Source organism: Cherax quadricarinatus, unplaced genomic scaffold (assembly GCF_038502225.1).
Source record: "Cherax quadricarinatus isolate ZL_2023a unplaced genomic scaffold, ASM3850222v1 Contig4470, whole genome shotgun sequence".
NCBI classification, from domain to species: domain Eukaryota; kingdom Metazoa; phylum Arthropoda; class Malacostraca; order Decapoda; family Parastacidae; genus Cherax; species Cherax quadricarinatus.
The window spans coordinates 187-17500 of NW_027199496.1; the positions used below are offsets into that span (position 1 = coordinate 187).

At 38.6% G+C, this 17314-nt stretch overlaps 1 protein-coding gene across 1 annotated transcript in view; it reads right to left on the reverse strand.

The window, feature by feature from the left end:
• Nucleotides 1-1890: 1890 nt before the first annotated feature.
• The window catches only part of LOC138850922 (uncharacterized protein C2orf42-like), a gene marked incomplete at its 5' end in the record, with an annotated part of 24745 nt that continues 9321 nt past the window's right edge, over nucleotides 1891-17314 (reverse strand). The window contains 3 exons of the mRNA XM_070081830.1: nucleotides 1891-5057; nucleotides 11383-11580; nucleotides 16145-16364. Of these exons, the coding sequence (XP_069937931.1) occupies nucleotides 4200-5057; nucleotides 11383-11580; nucleotides 16145-16364 (1276 nt within the window). The remainder of the gene's footprint in view (nucleotides 5058-11382; nucleotides 11581-16144; nucleotides 16365-17314) is intronic.

A 17314-nucleotide genomic window follows, 5' to 3' on the forward strand; every position in this document is an offset into this window, starting at 1 on the left:
TGAGTTGAAGGAAGCTGTATTATGAAATGATCACCTTCTCTTCTCAAACGCTTGGGTATATTGTGATGAATTCGAGGACCATGTTGTATTGCAGGTGTTGTTACCTGGTACTTCATTATGAGTTGTCTGACAACAGACAAACAAAATTCACCATACGGTGGTCTGTTACCAGTCTTTATTTGGTACATATTATATGCATTCAGCATTGAAATGTCCATGAGATGGAAGAAAAGTTTCATGTACCACTTGTAACTCTTACGAACACAGTCAACAAAACCAATCTGCATGTCACACTTGTCAACCAAGCGCATGTTTTGTGTATAATCAATCACTGTCACTGGTTTTCGAATACGTTCATTAGTCACTCGATCAACTTTGCCACTGTCTTGCATTTCATTACGGTGAATGGTTGTCAACAATGTGACATCTCGTTTGTCATGCCACCGTAATGCCATGATGTCATTGGCAGTAAACACCTGCACGTCATCACCACGAACACCTGCGTTGAGCCTGGGCATATGTTTACGATTAGAACGCACTGTGCCACACACATCTGTCTTGTTCACTCGCATGAAATCACTGAGTAATGGGCTTGTGTACCAGTTATCGGTATATAATGTATGGCCCTTACCAAGATAAGGTGCCATCATGTTTCTCACTACGTCACCTGATATACCCAATAACATCTTGGTATCTTTCAATGTTTTACTACCCGTGTATACAACAATATCCAACACCAGGCCACTGTCACAATCACAGAGTACAAACAATTTTATACCAAAGCGGTTCCTCTTGCTCGGTATATACTGCTTGAATGACAGTCTACCTTTGAACAAAATCAAAGACTCGTCAATTACAAGATTCTTGAATGGATAAAAGTATATCCTGAACTTTTGTTTGAGATACATGAAAACATTTCTAATCTTGTATAACCTGTCACTTCTGTCAGGCCTGGTTTTGTCAGAGAAGTGCAACATACGTAAGAGTAAGATAAACCTGTTCACTGGTATTATTTCACTGAAGGATGGGGTACAAATTAGCCGATCTGTGGACCAGTATGCTTTTATATTATGCTTATAGACGTGAGGCATAAGCATTATTGTTGCAAAAAGCAAATACATTTCTGCAAGTCGTCTCTTTCCACCTGTGTAGTCTTGACTGTGGTGATAAGATCGTATTTGCCATGGTGTACTGAAAATACTTATTACTTTCCCTGACAATAGTTTCCATCAATGGCTGGTCAAAGAATAATTCAAAGAATTCCAGTTCATTGGCCGTGGTTCCAAGGGGACAGGTAGGTAGAATTCCACTTTGCGAGTCATCAAAGTGGTGAGGGCTGGGAACAAAATTGGGATTTTGCTGCCAATCCCAGATACGGTTTGCTGGTGGATACTGGACATCATAGGCTGGTTGTACGGGTGGTTGTGGCGGGCTGGTGGGTGACGCTCCGCTTTGTCCTTGAACTGACGAGTCAGCAGCGTGGGTTCCCGCGTGGCACAGCGAGTCACGCATGGCGGTGCCACTACCACCACCAGCCCCACTAACACCATCCACTGATGTCTGTGGCCCATCCATGCCAAGTGTAGCCACATCATCCTCACTATCACTACCTAAAACGGGTGTAGGGCCACGGGATGTACTCCGGGATGTACTACGGGATGTACTCCGTCCCCTGGGCATAGCATAGGGTACACTACCCGAGCGCATGCGGCGGCGCACATACCGACGCTTCACCGGTGAATATGTTTCCTCACTATCACTACTCGAATGATCGTCGAGCGCAATAAAATCACAATCCACGTCAGAATCATCGTCATTACTGAAGTCAGAGGCCAGGCCACGGGAAAATATTAGTTTTCTCTTACGTTTAGGAACAACCGACCGTGAGTCACGAGTGCCCACACCACAGGTAGAAGGTCGAGGATCGTCGGGGTTTTCTGCACTATTATCGATATCCTGGTCATTATTTTCGGTCACTAACTCATCAAAGCCGTAGAATTCGTCTTCATTTCCACTTCCATCAGTGTCAGAACTATCAGACAGGAAGAGGAGAGTCCCAATTTTCCGGGGAGTCAGAGCTGACTTGCGACGAGACATGGTGAACAAGGGTGACTGAGCCGGCGTTCCCACAATGCTATGCAGGCGCCTAGATTTTTTGTTTACGGCGCACACCCACCGCGCAGACCCATTCTCTCATATGTAGGCCTATGAGCGCTTTCGCGCTAAATTTGACGGCGCTAGAATTTTGGCGTAGATCTACGGTTTGGACACTCACCGACCAGCCGTAGATCTACGGGACGGACCCTGAAAGGGTTAAGGAATGTACTGCCATCCTGTGAAGTATTTTGCAATCAAATAAGACCACTGGTCTCTCTTTTTTCTATAAGATAGAAGGTAAATCTTACAAGCTTCTACTTATGTTTGGTATACATTTATTGCTATTATCCTGTGTAATATGTTCTCCTGCTGCAGTAGTTCCTCTTTAATTTATTAAGCCTGGTCCAAGATAGGGCAAGTGGAGTGATGACCACCAGAGCCATGAAGATAACAGTTTGTGATAAACTGGCCTAAAAATACCAAAAATTACTTATTTTTTATTTAAGAAAAAGTGCCCATAACTAGGGATAGGAGGATACCAAAATCTTTGCCAGTAAAGATACTGATACTCAATTTTAGGCCAATGCCATCAAAATTAGCCGATACCCACCAATACTGCTACTTATAAATTGGCACACCCCTTCACAACATTAAGACACTGAACATGACTACTTTCAACAAGCATAAAACTCAAACAAGGGTAATCTTTAAATGCAAAAAAAAAAAAAAAAGTTAAAAATATAAACACATTTTCAGAAGTGCTGCACAACCAACACTTAAGGGGTTGCAAGTTAACTGAGAAAGGTTAGACATGCAGGTTGAAGGGTCCAATAGTTTAAAGTGCAAAGAGCGATATAGGAAAGTAAAACTGTATAGTGTATTGATGATAAGCGCGCCTGCCAGGAAGAGAGTTAGGTTGAGGTCTGTCAGAGCACTAATAAATTCATATTTCAGTAGATGAGAAACAATAAATAGAAATTGGACAGCAGAAACTGAAATTTCATCAGTAATGTAGAATAAGGCAATGTCCTGGACACAGAATAATTATACTAGATCTGATCATTGAATGAATAATGATGAATGTATTGCTTTCATTGGGTCACCTTACTTCAGTGAGAAGTAGCCGATCTGGTAAAAATTAATGGTAATGAAATACAATGGAACCTTGGAACTTGAGCAGTTCCCTACTCGAACAATTCGGTATTCAAATGCTTTGTTCAGTAAAAAAAATCACTCGGCAGCTGACTGCTCAGCACTCGACCAAACAAATATGACCTGCCAAAACTTCACTGTAAACTATTTCGTGTTTCTTCGCATTTTTTGGTGTTTTTTTTATATTATTTGTATAAATAAATCACCATGGGGCTTATGAAGATTAGTGATAACAGCCAACCAAAAACAAAATTGGTTGGGAAAAATTCATTCGGTACTTGAACAACCTTCTGTAACAAATTAAGTTCGAGGACTGAGGTTCCACTATTATGGTGGTATGATCATGTGTGAAGATGAGGTGATAGACAAGAGAAGTGTTATATGTATTATGAGAGATGAATGGCAGTATGTCCAGGGAAAACTGCAAGGAAGCTGAAAGGACTAACCAGGTATATTGTATATAAAAAGAACTTTGAGGAATTACATTGCAATTAAGTTCATAAAAGAGAGTTTACAAGAGTTAATCTATTTGTAAGATATTAATAAAGTGTTCAGTGACTTGGGAGTCTTTTGTTAAAGGTCTGTCTCTCACTTCTGAAGTATAAAACAGTAATTAAAGAACATGTTTATTTTCTAATTAATAAATATTTTCAAGAATTTTTCCAACTGTACATAATCTATGTAAATAAAATTAGAAAACTTTTTCCATAGGAAAAAATATAAGGTTTTCAACACTATACAGTACTTTAATATCTCACTATTGACTATTTTTTAACAAAGCTTCACAAGCCCATTTAAACTATGGTTGTAAAATTACAATAACGTCTTCAAAACTTCTAATAACAAAAAATAGTTTTCACCTAGTCAGTGCTCACCTAACAGTCACATCTCATGGATGCTAGATGCTGCCATCTTGGATATATAAATAATTTGACTAGACATATTATTGTTCAAAAAGTAAGAATAGTTGCCATATTCTCAGTAGACTGCATACCATCTGAGGTTATTGGTATGCTAATAATATGCTCTGTTGCTGAAATCTGTTGTGTTGCCTGTGGTGTCTGCTGTGTCTGTTGTGGCTGAGGTCTTGGGGCCAGGAGAGGGCCATGGCTTCGAACTGTTGATATGGACTGACCTGACATAGCACCACGAGATTCTCTGGTTGTAAGTAGCTGACCATTATGCAAGTGGTCAAATTCAAACTTTATTCGTAACTCACCTATATAAGACTGTGGAAGAATGTCAGGTATCCATTCAATAGTAAAAGGTGTTGGTTCCTTTTGTCCTGGTGAAGATGTGCCCACACGAAGTCTTGTTTTGTATTCTTGTGGCCTCAGCAGTGGTTGGCTGGGGCTGCCCTTGGCATAAATGGAATCCTCATCACGGTGATGAAATAACTTGTATGTACCATCACGGTTTTGAATGAAACTGCGAGTTATTTCCAAGGGCATGTGAGGAATATCAAATATTTGACGCACATGCAGGTCACTTATAATTTTCCAAGTGTATTTTGTAAATTTTCCTAAAGGAACAGCATCTTTCCTTATAAACTGCTGTGTTTGATTTGGCAGTCTTTTCTTTTTTGATCTTGCATTTATTCTCTCCATTAGGCAATCAAAAAATATCTTTGGCATGTGGAACACCAAGGGTTCAGGTTTGCCGCTAAAGCCGAAATGCATCGTTTGGTTGATTCTCTCGGTAACACTTCCCAACCACGACAAGAAGCTAAATGAAGCAGTATTCTCATCCACTGGTTCCTTGGCCTTCCTAGCACAGGCTCCTGTCAGTGGTCTTCTGGGTGAAGATACCTATTGCAAGACAAAATTTCAAGCTGAAGCAAATAATAAGGGTAATTTATTTCAACAGAAAAAGCCTAAAAGATAATTTCTTAGAATTACTAACAGTGCCTGAAAGGCAGCCAAAAAAATAAAAAATTCAAAGCAAGCTTAACCTAAATGCCAAATGCTTTTAGCAAAGATATGGTAACAGCAACACAATGAAGACAATTCTGAAATTTTACAAACCAAGAAATACCAAAGTAATAATAATAACAGACTTAAAGAAATATGTAAGGAAGACAAAATCAATGAGCTAATAAGAAATTATGAAAAAATGAAGAGGGCACAGGCAATGATTGAGCTGGAAGCTGTACAATATATACAACAAGAAAAAAGGGCAAAATGTATGTACTGAATATGATAAACTAAGCAACAGATACAAAGAGAAAGGAGTTTTAATCCTATAAATCAAAAGATGGACTGGACATATACAACCCCTCGACTTATGGCAATGATCAAGTATGGTACAAAAAGTTTTTGGAGCTGTAAATATTCCCTTGAGTTATGATTGGTAATACATGATATGGCCTATAGAAAATTGCTAAATACTCTAGAAATGCCCTTTTTAGCAGATAGGAGATACGATAACCAAAGAAACATTTATGAAAATATATATGAAAAACCAGTTAGGGAAGATTGTATTGGAAACAGCAACAGGGAAAATGAGGCAGTAACTTGTCAGTACTAAAAAAAAAAAAATGCAGAAGTGCTAGTACAGTCGACCCCTGCTTAACGACCAAGATAGGAACCAGACAAAAGGTTCATTAACCAATAAATACATTAAGCAAATTGCAAATTTTGATATGCGAACCAAGACGATAACATTCCACATCTCATTTCTAGTATTTTTTTGTTTAATGGTGAAATTAAAAAATATACAGTATGTACTCACTAGACATGGGTCCATTGTTCAGTAGAATTATATTGGTGTTCATTGAAGCCAGCTTCAGCACATGTTGGTGGAGGGATAAAGAATCAATGAGTTAAGTGGCAAGTTTTGCTAGGTCTGGTGCTCAATCCTCACTGAGATGCTGCTTCAAATTTTCCAGCAACTTATTCTATCTGAGAGTAACTATACCATAGGCAACAGGATTTGCACAGTCAGCACTTTCTGCAACTGGTTCTCTTTTATGCAATATGCTCTATGCCACTGATTTTAGCTAGCCCGACACACCAAAAAAAATTTTCCTCTGATTTTGAGAATAATGTCCTTCTTGACCTTTGCACCACAGCTATCCTTATCCCTAGGACTTATAGGACTCGCTTTACCAAAGATAAAAGGTACTGAGTGCTTTAGAAAAGCTTAGACAAATGGTGAAACACGTGGTCTGGCTCAGTTCAAGTGTTTTCTCATGAATTCTCACACACAACAACAACAACAAATCCTGAAAAGCGAGTCTTCCATTCTTGGTGAGTGGGCCAACACGCTAGTAAGTGCCATGCATGCCATATGTATTCACTGTTGGTGCCATCCACAAGGCATGAGATTGTTGTACAAGCAGGAAACAGTCAATAACCACGAAAAATTTTCTTAGGTTGTCAGTGTTTTTACATACCAGCCATCTCCCACCAAGGCAGGGTGACCCAAAAAAGAAATACTTTCACTATCACTCACACTATCACTGTCTTGCCAGACACACCAATACCACAGTTCAGATGCCCTTCCAAACTACAAATATCCCCACCCCTCCTTCAGAGTGCAAGCACTATACTTCCTATTTCCAGGACTCAAGTCCTGCTAACTAGTTTCCCTGAATCCCTTCATAAATGTTAGCTTGTTCTCACACTAACAGCAAGTCATAAAAACCATTTGTCTCCACTCACTCCTATCTAACATGTCCACACACACCTGCTGGATGTTCAAGCCCCTTGCATACAAAACTACCTTTACCCCTGCCTTCCACTCTTTTCTAAAGTGACCCCTACCCAGCCTTTCATCCATTACAGATTTGTACACCCTCCACGGCATCCTATTTTGTTCCAGTTTTTCTAAATCTCCAAAACACCTCAACAATCCCTCCTCAGCCCTCTGGATAATACTTTTAGTAACTCTGCACCTCCTCTTAATCTCCAAACTACAAATGTTCTGCATAATATTTACACCACACATTGCCCTCAGACATGACATCACAGCCTCCAGTCTCCTCCTTGCTCCAACATTCACACCCATTTTTCTCACCCATATAAGAATGTTGGTACCACTTTTATATATACAGTGGAACCTCTACTTGCGAGTTTAATCCGTTCCATGACCTTGCTCCCAACTGGATTTGCTTGTTTGCAGAATCAATTTTCCTCATTTAAATTAACTGAAATGCAATTAATGCGTTCCAGTGGAATTCTGTACTTTAATAATTTCTCTAATATCAACTCTACGGCTTATTTATCTATCTCACTTCATCTAATATGACATAATAAACAATATAAATAACATAGAAACCTGATATATACTCTAAAATGAATAAAATATGTCATTCATGTAGTGGTATGGGCAGTGTCGGCGGTGGACAAGGGCTTGTCTGGAGACCGGGCAAAATACTTCATGAATAATTTCACTAATATCTATACGGCTTATTTATCTATCACAGTTCATCTAGTATGATATAACAAACAATATGAATAACATAGAAACAAGATATATACTCTAGAATGAATAAAATATGTCATTCATGTAGTGGTATGGGCGGTGTCGGCGGTGGACGAGAGTTTGTCTGGAGACCGGGCAAAATTGTCAAAGTGGGAAGTCTGAATGTGCGTGGATGTTGTGCAAATGATAAGAAAGAGATGATTGTGGATGTTATGAATGAGAAGAAGCTGGATGTCCTGGCTTTAAGTGAAACAAAGCTGAAGGGGGTGGGAGAGTTTCAGTGGAGAGGAATAAATGGGATTAGGTCAGGGGTTTCAAATAGAGTTAGAGCTAAAGAAGGAGTAGCAATAATGTTGAAGGATAAGATATGGCAGGAAAAGAGGGACTATAAATGTATTAATTCAAGGATTATGTGGAGTAAAATAAAGGTTGGATGTGAAAAGTGGGTTATAGTAAGTGTATATGCACCTGGAGAAGAGAGAAGTGTAGAGGAGAGAGAGAGATTTGGGGAAATGTTGAGTGAATGCGTGGGGAGTTTTGAACCAAGTGTGAGAGTACTTGTGGTTGGGGATTTCAATGCTAAAGTGGGTAAAAATGTTGTGGAGGGAGTAGTAGGTAAATTTGGGGTGCCAGGGGTAAATGTAAATGGGGAGCCTTTAATTGAGCTATGTGTAGAAAGAGATTTGGTAATAAGTAATACATATTTTATGAAAAAGAGGATAAATAAATATACAAGGTATGATGTAGCACGTAATGAAAGTAGTTTGTTAGATTATGTATTGGTGGATAAAAGGTTAATGGGTAGGCTCCAGGATGTACATGTTTATAGAGGGGCAACTGATATATCAGATCATTATTTAGTTGTAGCTACAGTTAGAGTAAGAGGTAGATGGGACAAGAGGAAGGTGGCAACAACAAGTAGGAGGGAAGTGAAAGTGTATAAACTAAGGGAGGAGGAAGTTCGGGTGAGATATAAGCGACTATTGGCAGAAAGGTGGGCTAGTGCAAAGATGAGTAGTGGGGGGGTTGAAGAGGGTTGGAATAGTTTTAAAAATGCAGTATTAGAATGTGGGGCAGAAGTTTGTGGTTATAGGAGGGTGGGGGCAGGAGGAAAGAGGAGTGATTGGTGGAATGATGAAGTAAAGGGTGTGATAAAAGAGAAAAAGTTAGCTTATGAGAGGTTTTTACAAAGCAGAAGTGTTATAAGAAGAGCAGAGTATATGGAGAGTAAAAGAAAGGTGAAGAGAGTGGTGAGAGAGTGCAAAAGGAGAGCAGATGATAGAGTGGGAGAGGCACTGTCAAGAAATTTTAATGAAAATAAGAAAAAATTTTGGAGTGAGTTAAACAAGTTAAGAAAGCCTAGGGAACGTATGGATTTGTCAGTTAAAAACAGAGTAGGGGAGTTAGTAGATGGGGAGAGGGAGGTATTAGGTAGATGGCGAGAATATTTTGAGGAACTTTTAAATGTTGAGGAAGAAAGGGAGGCGGTAATTTCATGCACTGGCCAGGGAGGTATACCATCTTTTAGGAGTGAAGAAGAGCAGAATGTAAGTGTGGGGGAGGTACGTGAGGCATTACGTAGAATGAAAGGGGGTAAAGCAGCTGGAACTGATGGGATCATGACAGAAATGTTAAAAGCAGGGGGGGATATAGTGTTGGAGTGGTTGGTACTTTTGTTTAATAAATGTATGAAAGAGGGGAAGGTACCTAGGGATTGGCGGAGAGCATGTATAGTCCCTTTATATAAAGGGAAGGGGGACAAAAGAGATTGTAAAAATTATAGAGGAATAAGTTTACTGAGTATACCAGGAAAAGTGTACGGTAGGGTTATTATTGAAAGAATTAGAGGTAAGACAGAATGTAGGATTGCGGATGAGCAAGGAGGTTTCAGAGTGGGTAGGGGATGTGTAGATCAAGTGTTTACATTGAAGCATATATGTGAACAGTATTTAGATAAAGGTAGGGAAGTTTTTATTGCATTTATGGATTTAGAAAAGGCATATGATAGAGTGGATAGGGGAGCAATGTGGCAGATGTTGCAAGTATATGGAATAGGTGGTAAGTTACTAAATGCTGTAAAGAGTTTTTATGAGGATAGTGAGGCTCAGGTTAGGGTGTGTAGAAGAGAGGGAGACTACTTCCCGGTAAAAGTAGGTCTTAGACAGGGATGTGTAATGTCACCATGGTTGTTTAATATATTTATAGATGGGGTTGTAAAAGAAGTAAATGCTAGGGTGTTCGGGAGAGGGGTGGGATTAAATTATGGGGAATCAAATACAAAATGGGAATTGACACAGTTACTTTTTGCTGATGATACTGTGCTTATGGGAGATTCTAAAGAAAAATTGCAAAGGTTAGTGGATGAGTTTGGGAGTGTGTGTAAAGGTAGAAAGTTGAAAGTGAACATAGAAAAGAGTAAGGTGATGAGGGTATCAAATGATTTAGATAAAGAAAAATTGGATATCAAATTGGGGAGGAGGAGTATGGAAGAAGTGAATGTTTTCAGATACTTGGGAGTTGACGTGTCGGCGGATGGATTTATGAAGGATGAGGTTAATCATAGAATTGATGAGGGAAAAAAGGTGAGTGGTGCGTTGAGGTATATGTGGAGTCAAAAAACGTTATCTATGGAGGCAAAGAAGGGAATGTATGAAAGTATAGTAGTACCAACACTCTTATATGGGTGTGAAGCTTGGGTTGTGAATGCAGCAGCGAGGAGGCGGTTGGAGGCAGTGGAGATGTCCTGTCTAAGGGCAATGTGTGGTGTAAATATTATGCAGAAAATTCGGAGTGTGGAAATTAGGAGAAGGTGTGGAGTTAATAAAAGTATTAGTCAGAGGGCTGAAGAGGGGTTGTTGAGGTGGTTTGGTCATTTAGAGAGAATGGATCAAAGTAGAATGACATGGAGAGCATTTAAATCTGTAGGAGAAGGAAGGCGGGGTAGGGGTCGTCCTCGAAAAGGTTGGAAGGAAGGGGTAAGGGAGGTTTTGTGGGCGAGGGGCTTGGACTTCCAGCAGGCGTGCATGAGCGTGTTCGATAGGAGTGAATGGAGACGAATGGTATTTGGGACCTGACGATCTGTTGGAGTGTGAGCAGGGTAATATTTAGTGAAGGGATTCAGGGAAACCGGTTATTTTTATATAGCCGGACTTGAGTCCTGGAAATGGGAAGTACAATGCCTGCACTCTAAAGGAGGGGTTTTGGGATATTAGCAGTTTGGAGGGATATGTTGTGTATCTTTATACGTATATGCTTCTAAACTGTTGTGTTCTGAGCACCTCTGCAAAAACAGTGATTATGTGTGAGTGAGGTGAAAGTGTTGAATGATGATGAAAGTATTTTCTTTTTGGGGATTTTCTTTCTTTTTGGGTCACCCTGCCTCGGTGGGAGACGGCCGACTTGTTGAAAAAAAAAAATAAAAAAAACGAGAATACATGTTTAAAAACCATTTGAAATTACTGCTAAGGGGTGGCTAATTGCTGAGAAGTGAACTCCATTATTTATGCATAGATTTCTTTCATTTTTGGTGTATGTTAAGAAGCATCTTTCCATCATACATTGCCCAAGTTTCAATAAGATAGTCCAACAAACAAATGAGATACAATTCCCGAGATCAAGAGCAAGAGCCCCTCACCAGTGTCAAGGAACCTGCCTTGAGGTCTGCTCGCTTGTGGAAATTTTGCTCGCGTATGGAAGCAAAAAATCGACCCATCGACTGCTCGTATTTGGAAAAACTCGCACGTGGACACGCTCGCAAGTAGAGGTTCCACTGTATCTTCGCTTTATACCTGTTACTGGCAGGTTGTCAGGAATCTGATGGACAGAGATAGTTCCTCCATCTGAAGTTCGTAGATGAATGCCCTCTGGAGTTCTCAGCTGAATCTCCAATTTCCCTTCAATATCCTCCTGTTTATTAAAGATTTTGTAAATAAAAAGAAAAAAAAATGACCATTCTGGTTTTACATTAATTGTAGTGCCAAAAAAGGCAACCCAGCAAAATTTCTAGCTTGAGTCCACATCAATTACAATCTTTTGAAAAAGTTATGTTATACTTTGTGAAATATATCAACAATAGAACACAGTGTAAAATATTCAAGTTCACATAATATATTTTTGCCTCAAGAGACCAAAGAAAAATATTCCAGTTCCCACGAAATATTGTCTTAAATAGCACAATAAAAGATATTCATTTTCACTATATATATTCCTGTAAAGTAAAAGGACACAAGTGCAACTAATGTGACATTTATTGTGGCAACGTTTCGCTCTCCAGGTACAGTGGACCCCCGCATAGCGAACGCCTTGCATAGCGAACATTCCGCATAGCGAACGCTTTGATCGCTAAAATTTTGCCCCGCATAGTAGACAAAAACCCGCTCAGCGAACTTCGTCCGAGACGCGTCCAATGTGCGGCCTCAGCCAGCCTCACATGTGCCGCCTGTCCCATTGTTTACCAGCTAGCCTCCGCGGTAACATTCAAGCATACACTCGGAATATTTCGTATTATTACAGTGTTTTCGGTTCTGTTTGTTGAAAATAAGTGACCATGGGCCCCAAGAAAGCTTCTAGTGCCAACCCTGTGGTAAAAAGGGTGAGAATTAGTATGGAAATTAAGAAAGATTTTGAAGGGTTTGGGGCTAACCCTGAGAAGCCTATGCCAGTTGTGGAATCCATTGTGCCTACTTCAAAAATTAAGGAAATGTGTGCACAGTGGGTTGAACTGCAAACCTTTATGGATGAAAATCACCCTGACACAGCTGTTGCAAGGCGTGCTGGTGACTATTTCAATGACAATGTTATGGCCCATTTTAGACAAATCGTAAAGGAACGGGAGGTACAGAGCTCTATGGACAGAAAGAAGTCCAGTGACTCTGAAGCTGGTCCTAGTGGCATTAAAAGAAGAAGGGAAGTAACCCCGGAAAAGGACTTGCCTCCTCAAGTGTTAATGGAAGGGGATTCCCCTTCTAAACACTAACACTCTCTCTCCCCTCCTCCCATCCCATCAATCATCACCAGATCTTCAATAAAAGTAAGTGTCATGTAATTGTGCATGCCTTTTTCAGTTTGTGTGTACTAAAATTAACATTTTTTTGTGGTAAAAAATTTTTTTTTTCATACTTTTGGGTGTCTTGCACGGATTAATTTTATTTCCATTATTTCTTATGGGGAAAATTAATTCGCATAGCGAACATTTCGCATAACGACCAGCCCTCTTGCACGGATTAAGTTCGCTATGCGGGGGTCCACTGTATACAACCCATGCTTCACACCCATATAAGAGTGTTGGTACCACTATACTCTTGTATATTCCTTTCTTTGCCTCCATGGATAATGTACTTTGTCTCCACAGATACCCCAATGCATCACTCACCTTTTTCCTTCATCAATCCTATGGTTAACCTCATCCTTCATAAACCCATCTGCTGACAAGTCAACTCCCAAATATCTGAACACATTCACTTCTTCCATACTCCCTCCCTCCAATGTGATACCCAATATTTCTTTAACTAAATCATTTTATACCCTCATCACCTTACTTTTATCTATGTTCACTTTCAGCTTTCTACCTTTACACACCTCCTAAACATGTCCACTAACCTTTACAACTTTTCTTTAGAATCTCCCTAAAGCACAGCATCATCAGCAAAAAAGTAACTGTGTCAACTCCCATTTTGTATTTGATTCCCCATAATTTAATCTCACCCCTCTCTCAAACACCCTAGCATTTACTTCTTTTACAACCTCATCTATAAATATGTTAAACAACCATGGTGACATTACACATCCCTGTTTAAGACCTACTTTTACTAGGTAGTAATTTCCCTCTCTTCTACACACCCTAACCTGAGCATCACTATCCTCATAAAAACTCTTTACAGCATTTAAGTAACTTACCACCTGTTCCATACACTTGCAACATCTGCCACATTGCTCCCCTATCCATCCTATCATATGCCTTTTCTAAATACATAAAAACAATGAAAACTTCCCTACCTTTATCTAAATACTGTTCACATATATGTTACAATGTAAACATTTTATCTATGCATCTACCCATTCTAAAGCCTCCTTGTTCATCTGCAATCCTGCTCTCTGTCTTACCTCTAATTCTTTCAATAATAACCCTACCATACACTTTACCTGGTATACTCAATGAACTTATTTCCCTATAATTTTTACAATCTCTTTTATTCCCCTTCCCTTTTTATAAAGGAACTATACACACACACTGCCAATCCCTAGGTACCTTCCCCTCTTTCAAATCAAATCCTGATTCACAAACTTTCTCTTTCCTAATATTGCCAGAGTAACTTTAACCACCACTACAGCCAACACCTCACCCACAATTTCAATGACTACTACAGTAATACATAGTAAGAAACATTATTTGTTAAACCCTGTAAACCTGTATTTAAAGGCAATATTTTGTCTTTAAATGTCATATGCAATACAACATCTTATTCCTGACAACATCACAAGTCCATATGCAATACAACATCTTATTCCTGACAACATCACAAGTCCATCATTCATTACCTGATCATGCTCACATATGCAAATAATGACATCTCATATATTATGTACTGATTTGATTAAAGCTCCTGTTTTAGTGAAAGGTGTCTTGAAGATTTACTTGTTAACAGTATCCCCTTACCATATTTGTCTGCAATCCTGCTATCCCTATACAACTACAGTAACTAATGAGTGGTTAATAATACAATTACTAATACCAAGTACATATACAGGAAGGCCCCGCTTTACGGCGTTTCACTTTACGGCGTTCCGCTAATACAGACATTTCAAATTATGACCAAAACTCGCTATACGGCTCCCCCCACCTGACTTTCTAATACGGTCACCGTGCCCCACCCTGTTTGTTTACATTCTCCATGAGCTCAGTAAGCACTAAGTCTCTCCATTTTGTCTGGAAACTCCAAAATTTCAAATGTTTTTAAAAGTTATTTCATATTTTATATATACTCTGATAATTATACTTATGTATACCTGTACCTAAATAAACTTACATACTGTGCTGGCATGCAGGTACACATTAAAATTGGTAAGTGTCTTATGTCTCCAGACGTCATATTAGTAATGATAATAATAATCATCGAGTCATTTAAATGTCGTATATTACGTTAATATACACATTTTCATTAATCCATCCATGATATTTTTTTCAAAATTATATAATAAACACGATGCATAACATATAAATAAGATAAATACACCCCACAGTAGAATAAATAAACATAAATGTGAGATGTGGTAGCAGACGACTTGCACAAGTGACGCCATATTAGAAATGATAATAATAATAATAACAATACTCACCGAGTCTCATTAAATGTCGTATATTACGGTAATATACACATTTTCATTAATCCATCCATGATATTTTTTTCAAAATTATATAATAAACACGATACATAACATAAAAAGATGATAAATACACCCCACAATAGAATAAACAAACATAAATATAAGATGTGGGAGCCACATAACTTGTACAAGTGACGGCAAGAATAACATTTTCTCTAATCTAACATAAGAGAAAATGTGTTACTGGGGGTAACTGTAGAAAATTATTCCTTTTGTATGTATGTAAGTAAGTTTATTCAGGTATACACAAATACAGTTACATAGATTATCATACATAACAACATACGTGTAGAGAACCTAGGATAACCCAAAAAAGTCAGTGTGACTTATTTCCATTGCCTTCACTCAGAGCTTCATTTCTTCTCAAAATGATGTTACATGAGAATGGGAGTGTTCTTCTTTATTAATTCTACCGTATCAATGTAGAGACAACCTGTACACAATGTAACTTGTACACAAACCAGACGTGTACACTTCGTTTGTTTACAAAACTTACGTTCGCCTGGTTTGTTTACATAACTCTGCGCCTGTCCCCTCTCATGTACTCATTCTTTCTCTCTCTCATTTATTCGTTTTATCTCATTTACTTACTCCTGACCCTACATTAAGACTACAAATATTTTAAGGTAAGTAATGAGTGAACTGTATATACATTTTATCGCTCTGGGATGCTTAAATATCATAGAATAGTATGTGTGGGTGGGGTGGCCTGGTAAGGTAGCCTGGCTATTACCATACATACCACACTTGATTTCTTACAATAAATACTACTTGTCTCACCCTAGATTAAGACTATAAATATTTTAAGGTAAGTAATGAGTGCACTATGTGTGTATTGTACTTTTTTATTGTTTTTTGATGCCTGGTTCTATTGCTAACTTAATATATGTTAGTGTAAACTTGTTATCTAGTGTTTGTATGCATTTATAAGTGGAAAAAAAAGGTGTTCCACTTTACGGCGGTTTCCGCTTTACGGCGGTAGCCTGGAACCTAACCTGCCGTATAAGTGGGGCCCTCCTGTACTAAACTTAGTTAGGGCCTACCTGACTAAGATTTTTTGATTACTCGAGTCACAGTCATAGCCTACCTGAGTAACAAGGTTATCTGATGGGGAGATTGGAATGCCCTCCAGTATTGATGTAGAGTCCTCCTGCAACACTTCCACCTCCACCTGACATTGAGAATCACCAGAGTCATTCAGTATAAGGAAGGAGCGCTCTCCCACAGTACTGAGGCCGGCACTGCTCCCTCCTATGCTAACACTGTTTTCATCGCCACCTGTCAGACTTGCAGAATGACCAAGATCACTGCCAAAGAAACAAAAAAGTCAATGCCAAATTTCATTAAGTATTTTTATGCCTATATAATCAAATGAATTTAATTTGAGCACACTTGCATGAAATTTATTTGGAAATAAATTTACTGTATTACAAGACATTTCAAGTTAATTCATGAATGATGCAGAAGCATTATATTCATCATCAAGAGTAGAGTTGAATTTAAAAATTATTCTCCGAGTAGTTTTCTCCTGATGTACACAGAACCTTAGTAAAAGTAGAAAAGCAAGGTTGTTTTCCATAATGTAGATTTGCAATGGATATGACACAAAATTGTAATAAAATGATTGTGAAGAAATCACAGAATGTGAGGAGCCTCTTGAGTTTTAGAATCTGCTTGCCATGGGTTCAAGCCCTACCTGTTTTCTGAGTTGCAATGAATATTTTCCATTAACTGCCAAATCTATGATTTTGTGCCAATAACTGTCCAGCTGCCACCTTAATATTTACAAGAAGCACTAATGTATAATGTCTAGTCTGCTGTTTATTCAGTTAATATATAAATTAGTATTAAAGATCATTAGATGCAGTCACCATCATTCTTGAATGCAAATCCAAGTTACTGGATCTTCAATAACTAATGGCTTATTCTTGATGCAAATGAATTTCCAAAATGAGTTAAAGATGGGACAGAGATATTAAAAAGTGTTAATAAATTTAGAAATGGTAGGAGATGTGTAGATCAAGTGTTTACATTGAAGCATACAAGTGAACAATATTTATATAAAGGTAGGGAAGTTTTCATTGCATTTAAGGATTTAGAAAAGGCTCATGATAGGGTAGATAGGGGAGCAATATGGCAGATTTTGCAAGTGTATGGCATAGGTAGTAAGATACTAAATGCTGTTAAGAGTTTTAATGAGGATAGTGAGGCTCAGATTAGGGTGTGTAGCAGAAGAGAGATTACTTTCCAGTAAAAG